At 39.8% G+C, this 23556-nt stretch overlaps 1 protein-coding gene across 5 annotated transcripts in view; it reads right to left on the bottom strand.

Annotated features, from left to right (window-relative positions):
* nrcama (neuronal cell adhesion molecule a) overlaps positions 1-23556 on the bottom strand; it is a 64964-nt gene that overhangs the window by 14967 nt on the left and 26441 nt on the right. For 3 of the 5 annotated variants that reach the window (XM_067581586.1, XM_067581583.1, XM_067581585.1), the window contains exons 3-17: positions 8878-8998; positions 8295-8312; positions 7800-7905; positions 7045-7238; positions 6632-6754; positions 6175-6345; positions 4552-4663; positions 3983-4167; positions 3361-3492; positions 2973-3116; positions 2626-2737; positions 2280-2446; positions 1809-1956; positions 1555-1679; positions 215-316 (exon numbers count right to left, since the gene is read on the bottom strand). In XM_067581586.1, coding sequence (XP_067437687.1) covers positions 215-316; positions 1555-1679; positions 1809-1956; positions 2280-2446; positions 2626-2737; positions 2973-3116; positions 3361-3492; positions 3983-4167; positions 4552-4663; positions 6175-6345; positions 6632-6754; positions 7045-7238; positions 7800-7905; positions 8295-8312; positions 8878-8971 — 1933 coding nt within the window. In that variant the 5' untranslated portion in view covers positions 8972-8998. The remainder of the gene's footprint in view (positions 1-214; positions 317-1554; positions 1680-1808; positions 1957-2279; positions 2447-2625; positions 2738-2972; positions 3117-3360; positions 3493-3982; positions 4168-4551; positions 4664-6174; positions 6346-6631; positions 6755-7044; positions 7239-7799; positions 7906-8294; positions 8313-8877; positions 8999-23556) is intronic. The other 2 variants (XM_067581584.1, XM_067581587.1) reach the window with 1 other exon arrangement.

Genomic DNA, 23556 nt, shown 5'->3' with positions numbered 1-23556 from the left:
GGCTCATTACTAATGCAAAGTACCAAATTCCTTTACAGAATATAATAATTTACCAATGTGAAAATGCATTCTGAAATTGTGGAAATAATTCATAATGTGTTTCTGTTGTCAGCAACTGCAGTGTCGAATTTCAAATGTAGCGTCTGAAAAATGTAGTTTAGTTTGAAGACATTGCTACCGAACAACCGAGCATCATCGTTAAAACATGACATACTCTCTGTGGGACTGTTGTGTTCGTCTCCAGGGGTCCAGGTGAGCTTAACGGTCCTCTCTGTCTGGTCAGTCAATTCCAGAGCAGTCGGAGGGTCAGGTTTCTCTGCAAACACAAGAAGCAGCTCAGGACCAAAGAAAAACGAGAATTGCTCATCTGCTATTGGTTACATCTAGTACTTACTGATGCAGACTGTAATACTTGATATCCAAGAAATTTATAGAATGTTTTTGTATTTTTTCCTTAATTAAACATTACTACAGATCTAAAGTAAATGAAGATGCACAGTAAATCCACTACTTTGATGCATACTGTAGCTTTTGAGCATAAGATGGGCTTTTCTAGTTAGGATTTGATCCTTCTTAATGGCTACTTGTAATAATGACCTAAAATAAGAAAGAAAAGCAAGGTTGTTTTTTGTTTGTTTGTTTGTTTGTTTTTTCTATGGACAAATCAGTACTAAATGTTCATCCAGTGATATCTTTATTCAATCATATATTTTATAGTGAAATACTTTATAGTGTTATTTGTGTTATTTTGTGCTATCAAACATTTTAAAGTGCAGGTGCTTTCACTTCTGGCTGATTAGGCAGCTGCTCAGGTTAGAGAGCAGAGCCCAAGAGGTCTAATCAGTCAGATTAAGTGAAAACACCTGTGTGAGTGTGCAGGGGCTGTGTATTTAATCATGAAATAAAACTCTTTAAATTCTATACATGAAATATGAAATATCTGTATATGAAACAAAACTAAACTAGTACTATAGGTAGAATATGTAATACAGAGAACAAGATCAATCCACATACTGAAAAATAACTGTTAGACAAAATGGAAGCTACAGGTTCTACAGAGTCAATGGCTGGGAGAAGAGAAATTGTTACAAAATACTACACTGTAGACAGCTTTTGTTTACCGTAGACAATAGCTGGAGTAGGAGTAGCCTCTGAGACAGCAAGAAGCAAGAGTAGAGTACAAGAAGAGGTTAGCATTAGTGACAGATATTTTAGAAACAGCAGAAAAGCAGGAAAACTACTGTAGTAATGTGATTTAAAGTTAAAATAGAACTGATGCTTGCTGTGGTCAATCTACTAGAAATAGTCAGAAGTAATCAGAATAGCACGATAGGAGAAAAATGCACTTATTTGTTTGTGTGAGCTTGTGCTGAATCTGAAGCATTAATATATTTTTCAATAGGGTGAGATAATTTACCATGTTGCACTATTTCTGTAAAAAGGACACAACATTTGAAAGCAGAAGCACTTTCTATGATTTGTACACTCACAATCTCTGACCTTTGTCAATAGGTTGAGTGCACAAACACCTTTGCACACAAGGTGTGAACATACCAACAACAGTCAGCATGGCACTGGCTGAGTCCTGGTCCAGGGTGGTGTTCATGATGCAGGTGTAAGTGCCCTCATCTTCATCTGTCACATCTTTGATAATCAGACTGTCTGTGTCCACCTCAAACCTAATAACAGAGTTATCGCCAAGCTGGTTGATATTTCTTGATTTGTCAAAATCCTGTCATGTTTTTAGTGTAAATAACAAGTTCATCTCTAATAAAAAAAATGTGAGACCAATCTCAAGGACTTTGTACCTCTCATCATCAGGCAGCTCCCCATTGTCTTTGAGCCAGATCATCGTGGGGATGAGAGATGGGTCGTGTTTGACTTTACACTCAAACATAGCGCTCATGCCTCTCTGCACCACCTTGTACTCTGGCTGCTGCAGGATACGAGTGGGCTCTGGAAGAGACAAAAACATAGAAGTTTATATTATTAATAAATAATATATTGATGGCCACATGACCTAATACCTCAAGAGGCTTAATATATCTCTTTTATAAGCTGAAGCAAATTGGAAACTTGCCAATTAAAGGTGTATTTGATCCTAATTCAGTCTGCATGTCACTTTCAACTATAGTGGTTAGTAAACACAATACAATCAATTCTATGCTTTTTAGTACAACTACTTCTTTAGTACGTGTCAAAATCCCCCTTCAGCACAAACATGTATCTGAGATATCTGTATCTGTAGAGAAATGAGTTGTGATTGATCCATATCTGACCTTTAACCTCCAGGAAGACATGGTTCTCTTTGATGCCTAAGTTGTTGGTGGCAATACAGGTGTACTTTCCACTGTTAAGTGGCTGGGCCACATGGATCTCCAAAGTACCATTCTCATGAATCACATATGGGTCATCATTTTTAATGCTGGTCTGACTGTCTTTGAACCTGCATGGAAACATCAAACAAGACAGTTGTTTTTTGACACATGTCTCGGTTCTGACGTCTTAATCTGATAACCCTTTGTTCAAAATGCAGAATTTAAAAACAAGACAATTTTTTTCCAACATGGTTTAAAACTTCTCATTTTTACAAATAGAAAATGGACTCAGTCATCTGAATCTTACCATGTGATAGTTGGTATTGGTGAGCCAAAGGAGGCACAGTGTAGTAAGGCAGGGTTGTTGGTGATGACCTGGTACACTCTGTTGGGTGGAGTGAGCACCCTTGGTGGCTCAGCTATGGGAAGAAGCACAACAGTATCTTGATCAGTGTTTATTGTCTGGCCTGCACACTCAAAATTCCCTATCACGTTCTTTTATATTTCCAGCTAAACACATTGCTAGATTAAATTTGATCGTTGCTAGGTTGAACTCGCTAGTAATTTGCAAAACTGCTTTTAATCCACATAGTGAACATTTGTAAAGTGAATAAGAAATTGTAAAAGGCAATTGCAATTGATGTTTTTACTCACCAAGAACACTGACAAAAGCGTTAGCCATCAGGTAGCCAAATTCATTAGATGCGTTACACTGGTAGACAGCACTGGACCCTGGCTGCACATTGCTGAGAATAACAGTGTCGTCATCCACCTTGCGGCTCTGATCCTCAGGCGCATCTATCACATGACGAGAGACAGGACGTATGGTCCAAATGATATTTAAACCATCTATTTTTGTAGTTTGAGGTTTTCAATTGCACTATTAGAAGTCTGTGCATGTAGAAATCGGCACATAAGAATGCTGGTGTATTATGCAAACCCTTATAGAATAACATGCAGTAGAAAACTCCCATTGCAACTCTGCATGCTGATTTATACACTTTATTGCTGTCTGGTGCTTTGAATAGAAATGTGTACTCACTCTCTATGGGGACTCCATTGACAAACCAGCTAATCTTTGGCTTGGGTTCTCCACTGACTCGACAAGTCAGGATGCCAGTCTCATTTGGGGCGAGGATCAGGTTCCTGGGAGCACTGATCCAGAAAGGGGCCGCTGGGGATGATGAACAAGAATGAAGAAGATGAGAAGGGTGAGATTCTTGAGAATGACACAAACAAAACTGGTTTTCTTTTAAAGCAAAAAAACCCCAACTTTGCTACTTGATTTAAGGATTCAGAAATATTCGCATCAATGTAACTGTACTGTACATTGTGTACGTTTTTAAAAAGGTGTCAGTTAAAGCTGACTCACTAAAAAATCTTTATATTAACTCTGAATCTAATGACTCTGTAATTGTTAAGTGTTGGTTGTACTACCAATCCCACTGTGAATCAACACCCAGGTCTACAGTTTTGAGTCTCAACACAGCAGCAGACCAAACCAAGACTGACTCTTTTTATACTCGTGGTTGTCAAACTCGAATTAATGCACTTTAAACTCCAAAACTATAAAGAAAAATAACATTTTGATGTAATGACAAAAGGAAATGACTCCACTGCACCAATAGAGTGAAACAATAAAATAACTGAGTTGAAGTGCATACCTTTGACAGTGACCTTGATGATGTGGTGTGCAGTGCCCAGTTTGTTTGTGGCTGTACAGCGGTAGTCGCCACCGTCGGCTTCATTCACGTCAGAAATCTTTAGCGTTCTTTTGAAGTTATGGAAAGTCTTCCTGCTGTTCGGCAGCTCACCACCATCCTTCTGCCAGGAGATCTCTGGAGTGGGCCTGTCGTGAAAACAATTACAACAGGATGTTTGTGTGTGCTATTTCTGCATTTTATTTTATCCTATTTTAAGATTTATAGATGCCCTGGCAATTTCTTATTAAGCACATTGTTGTATAATATAAACACTTCTATGAATATAATAAGCTAATCTAGCAGTCATGGGGCATAACGGCATGCTGTATTTAGGAGAAAGAGAGCTTTGATTCTATTTAAATCAGCAACTGTAATAATCAGACCACTGCCACAAGTTTGATTACCCATATAGTTGATTACTTTTTTCTCATTCTGTAACTGTAACATTAAACTAATATACAAAAAAAACTAAACACAAACCCTGAAAATGAAATAAATTATGATACAAGCTCCAGCAGATGCCTACTTACAAGCCCTCAGCGATGCATTCCAGCTCCAGAGTCTCCCCTCTCAGAACCATCTTGGTGCTGGTTACGCCCAGAGGCGTCATGAAACCAGGACGGCGCTCCCCCACTGGGCTGTCTGAACACATGAGGACACAAGACTAAATCAAAACTTGAAGGCTCCTATTGCCACAGTGTTACCCAGGAGGAGTTTAGGAAGTAAAGCCATGAGCTCAGAGGACCATTCATATTCTCATTAAGGACAGACTCAAATATAGATTATCAAGTAAAGAGTCATGAATAGTGATTTTTAAAAGTGAGCAGGAGGGAAGGAAGATGAGTGAGTGGTGACCAAACACAATGTAATAGAAAGACCCATCACATACTGTACGGTATGAGCAGTATGTGAAAGAAAATAGGGAGCAGGTGAAATCTCCCTGAGAGGAGTAATAGCTATCAGTTTGTTGCTATGACAATGCAGCAATTCTTCACAGAGACACCCCCCCCTCGCCCCCCCCAGCTGCACATACAATACACACATCCCCTCTCAGAAGTTACTCATGGAACGATCAACTTCTCCTTATCATTCATCTGCCAGAAGCAACAGAAAATAGATGTCAAATGATCATCCACAACGTCAGAAGGTGGATGAAGACCAATGCCAGCATGTTAGAATAAAGCCATGAGGCATGCTTAATATCTGGCCATCTTGGAGAATCATTATGGATGTGCTTGATGGAGCAGATGATGAATATGTGAGTAAATTATACTGTATGTGGATTTATGATTTCAGGGACGATGCAGTTGGCTGATATTTAATGCTATGTTTGATCTAAGGCTAACCTTAATACATACAGTACATGTAATACATATTGTATAACGCATTATAGTCGAGCCAATTTAGTTATATGACCCTCTATACTTAACCCTTATTTTGAATGCCCCACAAAAACCTAACCCCAATTAAAAAAGGGAGGAAACCAGTCGAGTTTTTATATTATGGGTAGGGGATTGAGGCTGAGTTACAGGTGAGTGTGTATGCCAGGTATGGTTAGGCCAGGGAGTAAAAACAGGTCTGGGTTTACACTGAGGGAACTGAATGGGAATAAACCAGCAGCACTCACCACTATAGAAATCAGTGATATTGTATAAAGCAGCCAGAGTCTCATTCATTGTATCCACTGTAATATAACAGAAAATCATAAAGCATGCAAAACTAGGAAAGAAAACAGGCAATTCTATCATTTACAATGGCTTTTTCTCCCAGTGTATTAAACAATGCGTTAGCTTTTGGATATATATTGTGAGAACAGAAAAATGTGTTGCTGCAAAAACTTAATTTAAAAAATAAATAATGTTGTAACACCACTGTGACACTGAGTTATGGCCATTGTAAAATATTGCTAGAAGCTCAGAAGCTAAGGAAAGGTAGAAAACAGCAACAAAAATTAATTAATTAATTAAAGGCTAAGACAGTTTTACACAAGCATCTCATACATTTAACTATAAAATAAGATCCCATCTGTGAAATAAGAGACTGTAAAATGGAAAACATCAGTTAAGCATTAATCATGAGAAAATACTTAACTGTGTTATATAATCTGAAGTCCAAAAATCAATCTAAGCAATTGTTTCAGTGTCTAGACTTACTCTCCAGCACGGTGACTGAGATGGGCTGTTTCTGCTGGATGGTCTGTGTATGGGGGAAGCGGGCGTAGCAGATGTAGTCACTCCGGGTGTCTTCTGGGAGAACATTGGAGAAGTACAAGTCTCCGTTCAGTGCCTGGGATACTCGTTGATCCAGCGGCAGCCTCTGGAAATCTGAATGATATGGAGAGAAATGGAAACCCAAAGAGTTGGAGTAAAAGCAAATTCAAGCAAGTTAGTAGAGCCATTTGGATTAACTTTACAAGAAAAGTCAACTTAACCCTTCCAAGAGTCAACAATCAAGCCCATTTTCCATTAGTTCTATGCGAAAATACCCGATATAGTTCCATCATGTGCACTATAATGCGCAAAAGGAAGGAACAATGTTTGTCTTGTGTTGTCCTGTCGGATGGAACATAAGCCTTTTTCTTGCAGATATCTACATGTTCAAATGACTCACTGTTGTCCATCCAAAAAATGACGGGTGGGGGCAGCCCAGCGGGGGGTCGGCACTGCAGCACCAGGGAGACCCCCATCTGCACCGTGATGGCCTCATTTCTCTCTTTCGACCACAAGGGGGACCCTGAGAGTCACAAACATCAAACAAAGGTATTGAAGGCTTCCCAGAATTTAGTATTGTGCAAGTTTGAAGTACGCCAGTTGGAATGTAGAAACTAGGAATCAGCAGTTTTTTGTTTTGTTTGAAGAGTTCCATTACAAAATGAACTTTACACATGTACTCAGCTACTCGAGTACGTTTGAAGTGTGAAAAACGTATTATACTGTAGCTGCAGCTCAAAACATTAGAGATAATTTCATTTTTACAAAAACTATTGGATATAATGTAGATGAGGTATAATAAAAAAGCCTTACTGGACTGTCTAATGACAATGTTGTTGGATACAGCTGTGCCATGCTCATTGTGAGCTGTACACTGGTATGTTCCCTCATAAGCCTCGGCCTTTTCCCCACTGATGTCAATGACCAGAGTTCCTGAACCGGGCTTCATCAGAACTTTGGAGTCTTTCTCGACGTCAAAGTGGGTCCCATTTCTTGTCCATGAAAAGCTAAGATCAAGAAAATCAACCATTTTCACTGTGTTTTCTAGGCTAGAAGCCATGAGGAAACTTACAAAAGAAAGGAAATGACAGTATATCATTAAGAGTCATGCAGACTGATTTAAATCACTGATTTCATAGCAGGAGGGAGTTTTGGCTTATTCTAACTCATTTGGCAAATCTAAACTGTGGCTAATTCACTCTGCCAGGTGTTTTTCTCAGCCTGTTGGTCCCCATGACAACAGTCACTATGGCGATTCATATTTCCACACTGCTCCAGGTTAGGTTGTCCTTAGGAACAGATCTATAATTTCACAGTAAGGACGATAAAACTGACAGGAGGTCAGTTTGTTCTTCTTGACGACTGAAACTCTCAGCAAGTTGTCAAATGCTGTTTATCTTTAGCATATTTTCAGCACACTTCAGCAACTTTTATTCCTTAATTACACCAGTGAAATATGTTGGAATAGTATTTAACAGGGGTGAAACACACACTTTTGGCCTTTCGTTGCATATGTTCTAATTAATAAGCTTAGACAACAAACACGCGCTCAGGGTGATATTTCTCACCTGGGATGAGGCTTCCCCTTGGCCTCACAGTTGATGACGATGTTCTCCCGCGGATCAAAGATGTAATCCTTCGGGGACTGTAGTGTTATAGTGGGGGGTTGGGGCACTGGAAAAATATGAATAGAAGCATAGTTCATACACACACATGGTGCAATGTAAACACAGCTACAGATATACATACTGGAGCTTACAGATATTCAAGCAAGGATATGCATGCAACAAGGATTCACATTCAGTCAAACTTGGCAATCAAGTGTAAAACCATCTGGAGCTGAAACACTCACTGCAAACAGAGCCCTGATCTAATGACAGACAACTTACCATTCGACGAACTGACACAAGCACCACTCCAAAACAAGCAAGTCACTCTGTGTGCTAACACTGTTATGAGATAACTGCATGCACATCTAACATTGCTCAAATCCACACAAAAACATGTTAAAACAAGTCTTAAGAGCAAAAACTGCACACTAGAAGTCACAGCAGCAAACTTACATCCTTCCAGTACTTTAGCTTTTTGTCCACCATGACATGTCGAACCACAGTAACAGAATATTGAGGAAAGGTGTTAGTTTTTGCAGGGAGTAAACCACAGGTTCAGGTGAAATAGTTGCACTTGTCAAGTACTTTAAAGCATTTTATTGAGCCTGCCCAAAGTTTGGCATGGATGAGCTTAACCACTTTTTAGAAAACACATCAATGGTTTTGGATTTGTCAGGCAGGTGCAATCAATGCAAAAAAAGTAGTTGAAGACATTATAACTTCACACCTGATGTGTGATATACAGGTAAAACGGGTTCCTCGGAGGTTTATTGCATTTCATAACTGAAAACCGCAAACTCAATCCCATGCTGAAACATGCAAAGCTGAAACACAAGAAAACCACATCTTCCCAGTAAACTGCTGCTTTTCTATATAATGAAACTGTAATCTTCATTGCACCCCACAATATGAAAGTGTTGAATAGAATTTCCATCAGTTTTACATAAAGCATGAAGTGTTGATGCAATAATTGGAATAATTGGTTTAAAATTAATTTACTGTGAAATTCCACATTATTGATAAGGATAATTCTTACGATCAAGAGGCACTTCCAGCGCTGAAGTCACGTGACTGAAGAGTATCAATAGCACAGCTGTGATGCCCGGCACCCATTCCCTATTCCCGTCCATGTTTGGGCGAAGAAGTCTGGATCCACACTACAGAGAGGTAGAAAAAGAAGAAAAAGAAAAGGCTCACTATACCGCATTGGTCCTAATATAAGACAGGGGTTTTTCCCCCTGGAAATACGTCTGAAAAAAGTCTTACATTCGGGGTGTAGACTTTTAAATGGCAATATACAATCACAACAACAGATGGTGCAAAAAATCTGCAAAACGAGTGTTCCCCTCCAGACTGAAGCAAGCCACCATCCCTCAAAACTTGCCTACAGTGCCAGGGGGGCTGAAAGATGAAAGACACAGTGATCGTTTTCAACAAAGTGGCTCAATAGCTGACCATGTTAACCAACAACTGAGTAACAGTAACGTAACGATTGTACTTCACTGTCTCTCCTCTGCTCCGTGGAGCTCCATGCGTGCGTGAAGCGGCAGCCCCGCCCGCGGTGAAACAGAGGAGAGGAGAGAAACTCAGCGCAACCATAAATGACAACAAAATGCAATAGAGTCTCACACTGAGCTGAAATGAAACAAGTGCACATAAATTTGGTGAATAACACAAATAAACATAGTCTCTGCTGCGTTTTGTTGTCATTTATGGTCGCACCATAGTCTCTCTCCTCTCCTCTGTTTCACCGCGGGTGGGGCTGAGCACTCTCTCTATCTGTGTATTTGTGTGTATGTGTGTGTGTGTGTGTGTGTGTGTGTGTGTGTGTGTGTGTGCAATAAAAATTTTTGGGAGTAAAAATAAAATAAGTCTGAGTGAGTCTTATATTTGGGTCAATACGGTACTATGTTTTGATTTCATTTCATTGATTTATGTAGACCATATGCTCACCAAATAGGGTCTCAATATATTTCACAGTAATAAAATGAGAAGCATACACACAAAGGTCTCAAATACAAGTAATGTATAACAGATTAGTCCATAAAAAAGAACAATATAAGTACACAGACACAAATATTTAATCTGGACCACAATGGAAAGTTTACTCTGTTGCATTTTTCTACAAAGTTTGCTGACATTCTCACAGTTAAATATCCAAACTAGGGTGTATACAGTAAGTCATGGATCACAAGAGGCTTGTCTGTTGGACAGCTCTTCATCCTGCCAACACAAAAAAATTTGGCAGGAGGAGAAGTCAAAACAAAGTTGATTTCAGACCTTGTATTTTAAACAACTTAAGGACTGTGCACTTGTCTGTCCAGACTGTTATTTACCTTCTCCGGTGTTCAAGACCACATAACAATACAGCAGCTGTGTAGCTGTACACTGTAGTGTTAGCCTGCAGCTCACTGCATCCTAGGTTTTCTAAGCATAGGAGCTGTCAACATCCATGTCCTTATTGTTTCTTTTAAGGTTTTTGTCTTCTAGAAAGAATGTCCAGGCAGTCTTTGTGGAGTTATTTGGTGCCGGCTGAGTTCACATAGCTAAAGTAACCACTGATTACAAGCACATCCCACGTGTTTGCCTGTAAACATATGCCAGGTGAGTGCACTCGGCTGGAACAATCACAACTCAGCTGCGTATTCAGCTGCACTCAGACTGGCACATGCATACACAAACACACCATGTTAGAGGAAGAAGGAAGCATCCTTGTTATCAGTGTGTCATTCGGATTGAATTCTACATGAGTGCATACCGTAGTCCGTTACAGGGGGACACAGATTGATATGCACAGCTGTCACAAACACAAAGAACCATGTTGGCATTAATGGGCTCTTGTAAACTGCACCACGGGGAGCAAGAAGGTGTGTGGGTGTGCTCTTTTCATTTTATGTCCTTTATCTTGCAGGGTGTGTGGTCCTGTCGCATTAGCCGACATTAATTTATTAGCAAACTGGCATTATATCACTTCACCAATGGCATCAAGACACTGTAATGTTTTTGATGAATGTCTCTGTCTTCAATACTATATATTTGAGCTTGTATAATTCAGGTAGATGGCTGCAATATATAATGGAATATTCAATCTTAAAATGTCTGCAAGGTTCCAGCTCCATTACTATTGACATTTAATTTTATTCAACTAAATCCTTAAATCAACCGGCATATTTTTCATGCTTTGACAAAGACTAGACTTTAATACTCAGTGCCAGACTAAATGACTTGTTGAGATGGATGTATTTTTGCATTGTATAAGCTGGCTGAATCAAAGTAGCCAAAGGGTGACAGTAACTCCTGTCAGCAGGCTGAAATGAATTTCGTGGTGGAGCACTTTGCTGCTGTCAGGTAAATGGATCATTGCAGACACACAGACACATGTGCATACACAGGCACGGCACACACACACATACACAGGGGAGTGAAGTCTTCAGAGGCAGCTGAAGGTGAAATTATCAAGCTCGCTGCTCAATTCAGGGCATCTCTTGTCTGTTGGAGACAAAGCATGTCTGATGACATAGGGAGAGTATGGTCATGAACACACACACAGAAAGTAGTGTATCAGATTTTATCCAGCTGTGCTAGGCAGAGTGTGGGAGCTAATACAACCCCAGGACACAGCTAATTACGCCGACGCGTCCTATTGGATATCATTCTCACTAGTTCGAGAGGAAAGACAAAAGAGAGAGAGAAAAAGAGAGCAACACAACTGAATGCAGGCCATGCATGCTAAATCTTCTAATCTCATTGTGAAAAATGCAATGTGATATTATGCAAATGTAATAGCCCATCTTTAGATTAATTACAGTAATGCTCCGTGCCGCTACAGCAGAATTGGCCTCCTCCACCGCGACAGTGGCCATATTAAGCACTGCTGGACCTCAGGCCATTTTCTCCCACACAGAGAGACAGTGACACCTGGTAAGGCTGCTTATAAGTGGGACTATTGTCTAAAAGGTAATGAGTGACAAAAAGAGAAGGGGAGACGGATGATGGGAACTAGAAAGAACGAGCAGAAATGAAGAAGATATTCAAGACAGGACAGGGGACGGGGAGGGAAGTGAAAGTGAAATCACATAGCTTGAGAGAAAAGTGTAATACTGTATGACGTTCTGCATCAATGCTGGATTTTTTTTAGGCTAATATTGATAAACTAAGAAAAAGAATCTTGCCAATCGTCTCTGGTGTTGATATCTGCATCACCTCAATCATATCCTTTTTCTGAAATGATCTCACACATGCGGTATGTTTGGCGTTTCCACCGTATTGGCTGACATAAGTATATAGTATCTAACTGATTTATACATAAAAATACTGACAGTAAAATATTACTACTGCAGTTTACTGCTCTTAAATTTCCTTTGTATATCAGCCAACCAATACTGTATATCAGTCAGGCTCTACTTTAAAGACAGACTACTAAACACAGATGAGTATGAAATAACTAACTTGTGAAAAAACATTTTTGGCAGCATGGAAATATTATAATATTTCTAATCTAATTTGTCATCTGGTTTTCGTCCTTGTCTGTTTTTATATCTGACCTGGGTCACATCTCCAGAGAGGCAGGGAGGGATTAACTGCCCCAGGGTAAAAATGAAAAAAAAAAAAAAATCAGTAGACAACACAGATGACTCCCCAAGTGTGGACCCAAACAGAAAACAGACACACACATACACAAAATTAGCCGCCGTGTGCAAAATGTCAACATCTCCATATTTCAACAACTAGAATGTCACTGAGCGTTAAGCGGCATAAACTGCTCAGACATTCACGTTGGAAATTCATCACCACTTTTGGTTTGCATGATCATCATGCACCATTTAACTGAACTTTTAACCTTTTTTAATAAAGAGGACAAAGACTCTTTCATACCTGTTTGTAGCACGATCAAATACTGAATATGTTATGTGTAGTCTGAAGTCTGAGGGAATTAGTTTACCTTAAGGCTGTGCTGCGAGGCTGTACTGTGCAGTGTGGTGGAAGACATTTCTTTGGCAGCAATATTATCCAAAGAGAGGCTCTCGCAGAACAACAGTTACACACAGTCTAGCATTCATCCTAAAGCTAAATGGGCAAAAATCACTTCCCGTTGCCTATTTTCTCACAGGCCACAGACAAAAATCCACAGATGATGATGATGATGATAATGATGACAAAGAGGACTCAAAGGAGGAGGAGTGGGATGAGTTTGGCTTGTGGGTAGGTCATCTCTCATCCTCTTCTTTCCCTCTCCTCTCTGACTCAGAGGTCAGAGCCCAGAGGTCAAAGAGTCACCCTCGAGCTCTGCAACTCTGTCTTGATCAGTCTGTCCTTGTCTGTTTCTTTCTTTCATTTCCTCTCCTCCTCTCTATCTATCATCATATTGTGTCATTGTGCCTCCTTGAAAAGAGCCCATAAGGTCTGTGCAGTCTGGACATCAAACTGATCATGCTAATATAAACCTCAAAATTATATTTTTGATGTTTTTAGCATTTACAGTAGCTGACACTCATCTACTGCAGAGTGCACGAGTGAGCAGGTAAGTGCTCAGTGTTTTATAAGGACATTTTAACAAATCATAATGACGGATATGGAGGTTGAAATTTTGACTGTTTCTGTCCACTATCCCATCCTAGATACAGTACACCCGCAAAGAGTCACTGAGAACCCTTATATCCTCACACATTCTTCAAATAATGCCTGCCTTCTGTCACTATTTTCAGTTCAATAGTGTGACTTTTCATTAATCAATCAATCAATATTCCACAATCCCATATAGTAAGACTGCAGCATTATATAAGCACCTATAAAGATTAAAGTCAGTGGTGCAGTCGTTCAACAGCAAAGTTTCTGAATAAATCAACCGTGTGTGTGGACTGAGCTGAGCACTCGACACTTAATGGGCGAATTCAAGTAAATGGCTGTGGATTTAAATTTAAACAATGTGTCAGTTATAACTGAATTTATAATAAGTGATGGTGTCTATGTGGCCCGTGAACAAAGAAACCTGTGGTTACAAAGGATTCTTTATTAAACAAGTTTGTCTTTCTTTTGTCAGTTGTTTAAAATTATTTGATGGTGGAGTTTGGCACAGGAATGACTTGTCTCCATATGAGTTGCCTTTGATTTTAATAAAAATAATTTTATAGAATAATAAATTTGTCTTCCTCACTTTTAACAATTTTATTACTTTTATTATGTGCTTTGTTAATTCATGCACACAGCTGTTCTTTGCATTTGCAACTAAGAAAACAACATCCTGTATGATTATGGCCTGAAACAACCCACTCTTTTAAGTGTGCAAATCAGTGTGCAACACTGTTGTGTTACTTTCCTAGCACCAACATGGGATGGTGGTTTGTTACATAATGTGTTCAATCCCTGCAGACACCAGTTTGTCCATTCAATAATTTTGGTTAGACTCTTCAGTATAGTGCTGAAATTATTCAATTGATCAATTAATCATTTAAGTCAATTATGAAGCACTGGTTACAACTCAAATGTGAGGATCTGCTATTTTTCTCAGTTTTATACCTAAATGGAAAATATTTGTTTTACCTCAGACAAAAGAAATTTGAAGACATGACCTTGAGATTTGGGAAGTACAGTCCTAATTCAATATAATGTAAAGTTACAATAGTGAAAGGGATTTCTGAATCACTCTTAAAATATATTGTTCTCTGTGACATTTCTCGTCAACAACAAAAAAATGATGTGAGGCCCACTGCTGACACAAACCCCAACAGTGTTTCCGTCTCTCAGTTTGCAAACCCTGCAGCAACTTACTAAGTTGGTCACTCCACAGCCTTCAGTCACACTGAAAGACACTGAGGGGTGACAGCCTGACTAGACAGATGAGGGAGGAAGCGAAGGGAGGAAGGACAAGCATTAGAGGGAGGGATGAAAACACAGTCATCCTCAGTCACATCAAATCACAGTGACAGAGACATTTCTGAGACAATAGACCGAGTCGGACCGCTTTCAGCTTCTGGACTGGAGTGCATGCAGGGTTTCTCATCTGCATCACAGTAAACTGACAGATCTGAGTGTCCTGCAGTATCTGAACATAAACGCATAGATGCCACGATTAAATGTGTAGTTTGAGAATATTTTGTCTGGGAAATTACATTACCATTATATTCATTTGTTTGAACAGACATAGTGACTAGACTACACTGAACTGCAGTGGCCTTCTTACAATCTGTGTGTCTGCAGTAATCAGGTCACTAGAATAGGGACTCTGAGCCATGAGAGTTCTCACAAATGAAGCGGGTAAGGAAAAGGAACTGCAGCCTAAATGTGAAGGCACTGTAACTGCTGACATTTGTAGATTTAACACTTTTCCACTGTGTAATCTGAACCTCTAAAACTGAGCCTAGAATAAGCTAAAACCAACCTGAAGCTGGATAGTAAAACTGAAAACTCCAATAGCCCTGCTTCTGAATCAACAGTGGGCAAGAGGACTGAGACAACTTCCTGTAAAAAATACATCAGCAAGGCCACACACAGACCTTTGCTTATAACACCGAACAAAGCCTTTGTGCAACCAGTGCCTGAGGAGAGAACTTTACCTCATTGTCTAACGGTATTCTTAAAACCACCTCTGCAATCATGTGTGAGAAGTAGGTGCTTGTTGAAGTCTGGCAGGGAATATCCACTATTCTAGCATAAGCCCTTGATACTACAATCTTGGAGACTGAACTAATTTTTTGGGTCATTTGGGGGCAGTAGAAACAGTCTGTGAACATTGACATACTTTTAGAATGAAACGGTAAAATTGTTGGCAAACAGTTGCCTATTTCTGCACCTAACAGATATGTAGCAACATTAACATTCATTTGGCATCGTGTTTCTGGCTACCTGATGAATATAAATCCAATATTCATTCTCCTTTCAGCTTTGTTTTAAGTCTCCATTAACTCCCGAGGGAAATGTCTGGCTCTTTAGCTGCTAAATGCTAAACTATGTTCACCAGCTGGCAGCTAACTTTGTATGCTAACTGCCTAGCACCAAACAACAGTCAGTTTTCAGAGCTTTTTCACAAAAGATTAAAGAGCCAGGTTTGGGGCCTGAACACAAAAAAAGACATTTCTAGTGTCTGCAGAGAAGGAATGCAAAATGAGGGGCATTGTCAGTGGATACCAGAGTAGACACCATTAGCTAACATGCCAGTTCTGTGTAAACCTCTGAAGAAAGGGCTGACCCCGAGTAGAAAACTCCAACCTGCTCTCTGTCTCTGTCAATTTGATAACTTTATTGGCGTGGCTGCAGTGTCTCTTGTTCTCGTTTTCTCTTTTTTTCCCCCTCCTTGACAAACCCCATAAAGCCGTGAACAAAGCCCATTGTAAGGTGAGAAAACGGCTCTACTTCTTTGGGGCAATGCCTTGACTGTACTTTTTGATCATAAAGGAAACAAGGGGACGCATTGCCTTACTAATCCGTTATGAGAGATACGGGGTGCTTTTCATGCTCGTTTCATATCTTTTTACACAGTTAAGTATTATTTACTGAAGCGCATATGCTGCAGACAATAGTGAATAATGTTGCACTTTTATTACCTTGGAAGGTAGGAGGGATAGGAATAAAGCATTCACTCTAAAACCAAAGTGAAGCTAAATTATCTCATACTGTTCAAGGTGTATTTTCGGTTAAACAAATACTGAGAAATGCAGAGGTGAGGTATAGACTTATGGCTTGTTATTTCCAGCGATATGTTTACATAGCATCCTCCATGGATCAGTTAGTACATTTGATTCCATTAACCAAGGAGAACACTGTATGCTTAACACACAAATTACAAACATGCATACCTGGAAGATGGCCAGTATATTCTTGCCAGTATCAAGAGCACTTCTGCAGGTTTTTCCTCACTTCTCCTGCCCAGATTTCATGGTCAGGATTGGAATAAATTACAATCGTTTACTTTTAGAGAGCGTTGTAATTTGACTGCTGACATCATCGGAAGCTGTCCGCTAGATTGGAAGTTTTTGTAAGAGAAGCTTTCCCTACACTAACACCACTTCTTTGCAGTCAAAAGACAGAGCTGGCAGCCTCTTTGTCTCCAATAGCCCCTAAATCAGATTACACACAGCCACCTAATCAAAACAAACTATCTCAGCCTCTTTTGCTCGTGCACACTCGTATGCACACACACACACAGGGCTTTCCTTTTTTGGGGTCAGTTATTCTAGCACCATCCGCAGAATCCCCCACTGCCTGCTTTTCTCTGAGGCTTTGTGAAGTGCTGATGGTCAGCATGCGCCAGTCCATGCCTCCACCCACTCCGCACCTCTCCAACCCCCCCACGGGGGCTATTGTCCTTCCGTGTTGTTTACCACCGGGATAGCGCTGAAACGGCAGGGGTGTTCTAGGGCACAAGGTGACACCTCCAGCAATAAAAGATGTGGCCACAGCTTGACTGGGTGTAGTTCTTTACTTGATATGAGCTGTGCAGTAATGGTGGAAAAGCACATGTGCATTGTGCATAATCCTGGTTTTGAAACTCATGCAATATTTATTTTAAAATGCATCTAACATTTATTTTCATTATTGATTCATCTACAGATTATTTTCCTCAGTTATTTGTTTGGTTTATAAACAGTGAATCACTTGACTAAATTTCAGCTCTAAAATGCATTTCTAGCCAATTATATGTTGTCAAAAATTGCTTACAGGCAAGGGCCAGTGTCATTTGCATATTTAGAAAAAAATATTGAGTATGAATAATTGCTAATTACAGTAGTAGGTGGTCTCAAAACCGAAAAGTAAACCTAGATGGTTTTCTCTTGTCCAAGGCGCTATACAATGAAAAGCTTGAACATCTTGCTCAAGGGCACTATGAGACATATCCTGTAAGTTTGAGTCTGTTTGTTCAAGTGCAGAGCAGCAGTAAAAGTTACTACAAGGAGTTTTTAATTAATTTTGAAACAGTCTCAATTTAATACTGATGTCTCTACATGACCTACATAAGCAAATGAGACAATCAGCGAGAAGATGGGCTATTTCTATATAGTTATTCTAAATGCCTGTCACTGGGTCAGATTCCCTGCAAAATCAGACGAAACGAAATATGGCGCGCAGACCGGAAGAGCATATGTTTACGTGACATGTTAGCATTGTAGCATGAGGGAGTACAAAGACGTTATAGGCCATGGGGAGGACATTTCTCTTTGTTTGATAACGTTAAAAGTAAAGTTAGACTTGTTGGCTTCCCAACTCATTTTAAAAAAGATGAGAGAAACAGAGAGAGAGCAAGCAAGCTGAGAACATGAGAGAGAGAGAGAAGCATTGGTCGAGCGCGCTAGAGAGTGTATAAAGAGAGGGAGCTCCATTAGCGAGAACAAAATAGTGAATCAGACGTTTACTTTGCTTCACCATCATCATCTTACAATCGTTAATCTTACATAGCCACAAATAGTTACCTCATCACTATGCATCCTGCAAACAGCTGTGTTTAAAAAAGAAAAATTGTATTAAAAATAAGTTGCATCTTTCTTTCACTCACTTCCAAAACAAATGCACACGCTAGCCAGATCTTTACAAGGGGAAATGCAGTCTGGTGACATATTAACCACCATAAACATGGAATTTAATCACATATTTTTCAACTACAAAAAAAGTAGTAACTGCATTCAAGAAACCGAAACAAATGAGAATTTAATCTGGATTTATACTTCTGTGTTAAGGCAAAAATCTAACTACACATCGTGGCTATGGCTGTGACGGAAAGTCCACAAGAACTGTGATTGGTTAGCAGTGTTTTCTCCTACAAGTTTTCTGTTGCAGGTGGACAGTTGAGACCACAAAAAGATCTAGCAAAGCATCACACTGCAGACCTGTTTACGATGACTGCCCTCAGTTTAAATGAATGTGAATATAAACACATGTAGCATTAGACGTGGCAAAATAGCATTATGAGTTACATGGATATAACTCCAGTTATACAAGTATGTGTGTAGCCCACACTACTGTGTATCACAGGATGTAAACAGCTACTGTGGGAAAGATGATTAAAGTACGATACAGCCCGATCATGTATAATATATGTACAGTACAGTGGGTGAAATCCAACACTCAGTTATAAATCAAAACCTACACCATACAGATCTATGGCAGAACTCCCATTAACTCCTTGTGTCGATAAATCCTATGAATGCATTAGTCTTTGCTTCTGCTGTTTTATGTGACTACGCTATGCGGCAGATGACATGGAGCGCTAGTTTTCTCACACAAAAAGGAGACTTAAACTATGAAGGAATGTGTATGTCTTTGTCTCTTGAGGTTCATTTTAAAATACTTATTTAACAAGGGATACTTAGACCCCATTCAGACTAAGGTTCTGCAGACACCCTCCCCCTTTAACCAACCCAAAATTTAACCCCACTGCAATGAATTCCCATGCATCTCACAGCTCCCTCAAATCCATGATATGAATAGGTTGACCCTGACAAAAAAAGAGTGTCTTATTGTCATTTCCTGTTTCCTTTTTTCTATTAAGGGAATATGAGCAGTCCTGGCTTTTCATGAACTGCTTTGCTCCGGGCACATTTGGAGTGATCCTCTCTCAAAAGGTGAGAAAATGGGAAGAGCAGACAGTCACACCCGCAGCCTGATAAAAGGTCTGTTAACACAAACTGCTGTATTCATCTTGTAAAAAAGAAAAACAAACACCTGCTTTGAGAAAATGATACAAAATAAATATTAAAAATACCGGCATTTGACAAAATGAGGATTATGTTGAAATATGTGTAACAAAGATCCAATGTGGTTTATCTACTTCAAATACTGCATATTGTGGTTTAATAAACCGAGAGTACATGATTAAACCGCAATAGCTGTGAGAACATAATTACTTAAAAACAAAGCTCATCCATGTGTAACTCATCAAAAGCCATTTCTGATAGCTGCCATTACAATTCGTTTCATCTGGCATCCAATTATAGCGCTGTGATATTTGGACAATTGCACACGTTTTGCCAGGCGTATGGACCGGTTTGTTGGCTGCAGGCGGCTTGGCTGGGTGTTGGGTGTGTGCCCATCTGCACGTAAGTGTGTATGTGTGTAAATGTGTGTGTTTGTGAGTGCGTGTCTCGCCTGTCTAAGGTCATCTCGTCAAACGCTGTGGGCTGAGCCAGAGCAGAGGGCCACGCGGCTCAATCCATAAGGAAATGTGTTTTTGTGTATATGTGTATGTGTCCTTCTATGCAAAAATGCACACAAATGCTCGCACACACACAGACAGGACACACAATATCCTTGAAAAATATCTTTAGGCAATAGAATATTGTGCTTAATTATTTTATCACCTATTCAGTCTTTTTTTTAATGAAAGGAACTGAGGTTTATCCAATGAGTTTATTCTCCATTGATCCCATTTTGTTCATTTTCTACTACCACAACCTCTATCCAATCAGTGTATTTCTCTCTTTAAATATTTGCTCATTTAACCAATCTGCTTATATCCCTATTTTCCCAAATCCATTCCTTAAACAAACAAACAAACATTTGTTTGTGCATCATTCTCCATCTCCCTCTCCCCTCATTTTCTGTTGATAGAATTTATTTTCATTATTAACCATCCATATTAAAATACATATAAGGAAAGTAATATTGTTGTTCAGGTTTTGGAAGGTACAAAGACTGTCTAGGGAGTATTCTATAGACTACACTGATGGGTAAAATCTGCTGACACTGTTAAAACTAAGGTAAAGGTCTTTTGGGCTCCATTGATGAACTGTTGCCAAACACGTAGGACCAATGAATAGACAATCATGCATCCACAGTGACACAAACAGAATATATGTGTGGAGAAATGCTGTGGACTCTTTGCAAATGCTGTGTATAAATGCTGTATTCACCTTCATGTGTGTTCATTAAACTGCTTGAACTAACAGTTGAGGTCCATCCTGATTTGTTCTCTTCCAACCTCCTAAAGAATACCACCTGTAAAATACAGACAACTGGGCTAAACCATGCAAAACCATTACAGAAAGTATCAACTACAATTTTTATCAGAAACCAGCTGTTCACCTGAGTGTGAAAAAGTCTGTTTGAAAAGAGCAATGCAATGAGCATGCATGTTGGATAAAAAAGGAGCTAAAATCAATAGTCGGTCTCGTTGTAATACAGTGTGACAAAGTGACGGCGCATGACCACATAAATCCAACTGGACTTGTAAACTGGCCAAGTCTCATTGGTATTCCTGAGTGCTATTGCTAGGTAACGGGTATTGATGAGCAGATAGATGCACGTGGCCTTGGTACGTGACTCTGGGCTATGACTTAACTGACTGTGTGTGAGTGCATGTGCATGAGTGTGTGTGTTTATGTTTGTATGTCCTTCAGGGCAAGAATGCTATACCTTTTTATAGCTGAGGGACCTACATGTCTTTACCAATTTACTAGGCCTGATCCATCTGATGAAGACCTTGTTTTGTACACAAACACACATAAAGAAAGTCAAACTTGCATTCTCTTCTCTCTCAATACAACTAACAGATAGACACATGATATTTAGGCCTGCATAGATGCTGAAAATGTTCATTGCACCCTTAAAAAGTGGTGTACAGGATTCACAGCATGATGTTTCTTTTCTTAGAGCCTCTTGTAGAGGAAAGCTCATTGAGAGTCAAGAGTGGTTGTCTAGGGATAATATGCAGTAAATGGAATGGCAAACTGGCCAGTAGTTGATGGTAGAAATGGATGATCAGACAGATGGTCAAACCGATCGATGGACTGACTGATAACACCGTAAGAGCTAGCGGGGTAGATATGAGGACATAATGATGAAGGAGAGATAGTGTGAGGGGGGAGACTGAGGGAGAGCAGGCTGCAATGTTGACAGGAGAGAAAGGGGCATGATGGGAAGGGGGTAGGAGGTGAGATGGACGGTGTTATAGTGGCGCAACAAGCTGGCATGCCCCCCCTTTTTTTTCCCTCCTCCATCCATCTGTTCATCAGAATTACTCACAGAGAGGGATGGAGAAACTGTAGGAGGGCACAGACAACAGGAGAGGAGATCCATCTTCACAATCAAACACCAACAATAACCGCATTCAAAACCACTTTTCCATCTTATCTTTTCAGGAAAATAAACTGCTATAATGATGAGTCACTGTAAAAATTATGTTATAGGCAATACAGTAGAGTGTTCTCATGGGACTATTTAGGTAACAATGATAGTGCTAGGAGATAGAAACGTTGTAGTGGTGTGTTATGTAATACTGTGCTGCAGAGCCTGCTGACTTGCTCTACTTACTAGGGACCATAGCTCCCTACTGACAAATATGTTTTATGGGCTTTCCACAAGGCAAATGCACCATGCAGTATACTAGTCCTGTTATCTGTGTTCATTGATACAAGCTATGTATGCTGCTGCTGTCCTAAAGTAGTACCAAACCTCCAGCTGTATCATTTACAGCGATGGGAAAGCTCCCTGTGTATGTGTAATTCTTTGTATCCCAAAATATATTCAGTTGTATATATTTTTTGTTATTCTCTGTCTCTGAACTAATGTTTTTTTCTATAAATGTCCATTAAATATGAAATAAAGCTGCACTGCATTGTTCATTTAGGTGCATAAAATGGTGTCTGAGCACTTCCCTCCTCTCTCTGTTTGTGTGTGTTCGCATGTTCAGCAGCAGGTGATGCCAGGACATGTGGCTCTCATTTACCCAATCATATTCAAGCAAACTCCTCTGTCCAAACACAAGCTAGGCAATGACATTGTGCTCTCATTTTTCTCTATGTGGGTATATTGTTACTTTCAGTGTTTTCAGGTGGACTTAAGGATTTTTGTGTCTTAATATTTCATTGTATCCCACAAATGGCTTTTAGCAGTACATTGGATTAATCCTGACCTCTTTCACCGACAGGATAGTCTTTCAAACCACAAGCCTGACCTGTCAATTTATGAGTTATTTTTCTGCATCGGGGAATTGTACCTATTTTGTGTTATCATCCTCATAGCAAGCCACAAAACAAACTTCATCTAAATAAGGCAGTTGTAAAAAGCATCATGCTGCTGTCCTTGGTTTGCTGACCTACCACCTGGTGAGTGTGCAAGCTGCAAATATCAAGTAGGCACAGTCAAGACTGCAGGTTATACATCAGTCACTGCCAGCTGTAAGACATGCCTCAATATTCAGCGCTTTTCATACCTGCTAACTGACCTTCTTATCTGAAGTACAGCCATGGTGTTTGAAAAACTGACAAAATGCCAAAGATGTTTTTAGTACTGTCAGTGACAATTTACACAGACACACAGGGCTGTGACGATAACTGCATTACCACAATACCGTGGTCATGTGATGCATACCGCAGGGTTGACCTCATCACCGCAGTTTTTTTAAAAAATGCCAAACACAACCGGATAGAGATACACTGGAGAATCTGTGTTGCCTCGGCTTGCTCCAGGCAGCAGGCCACAAGACCTCTGCATCACCACACGAGAACGACCACATAGGGGGATGCCGAAAGCGGTGCCTGAGTAAGCAGACGCGTGGTAAACCACCAAACTGTGAGGATATATTGCTTTTTCATCACAGTAAGAAAAATTCCATACCGTCACACCCCTACAGACACAGTATGTAATCGATGACCATTTAGTGCATATATGGATCCAGGCAACTGTGTAAGATTCTGCATATAGTGTGATAATCCCATTAGGATGATATTGAATAGATACAGACATTGTACATGAAAAATACAAAAGGCCGGACATGATCAAAAACTAC

Source organism: Thunnus thynnus, chromosome 23, assembly GCF_963924715.1.
Source record: "Thunnus thynnus chromosome 23, fThuThy2.1, whole genome shotgun sequence".
NCBI lineage: Eukaryota > Metazoa > Chordata > Actinopteri > Scombriformes > Scombridae > Thunnus > Thunnus thynnus.
Note: the sequence above shows the minus strand (reverse complement) of the source record. Positions and strands in the feature narration are given on the sequence as shown.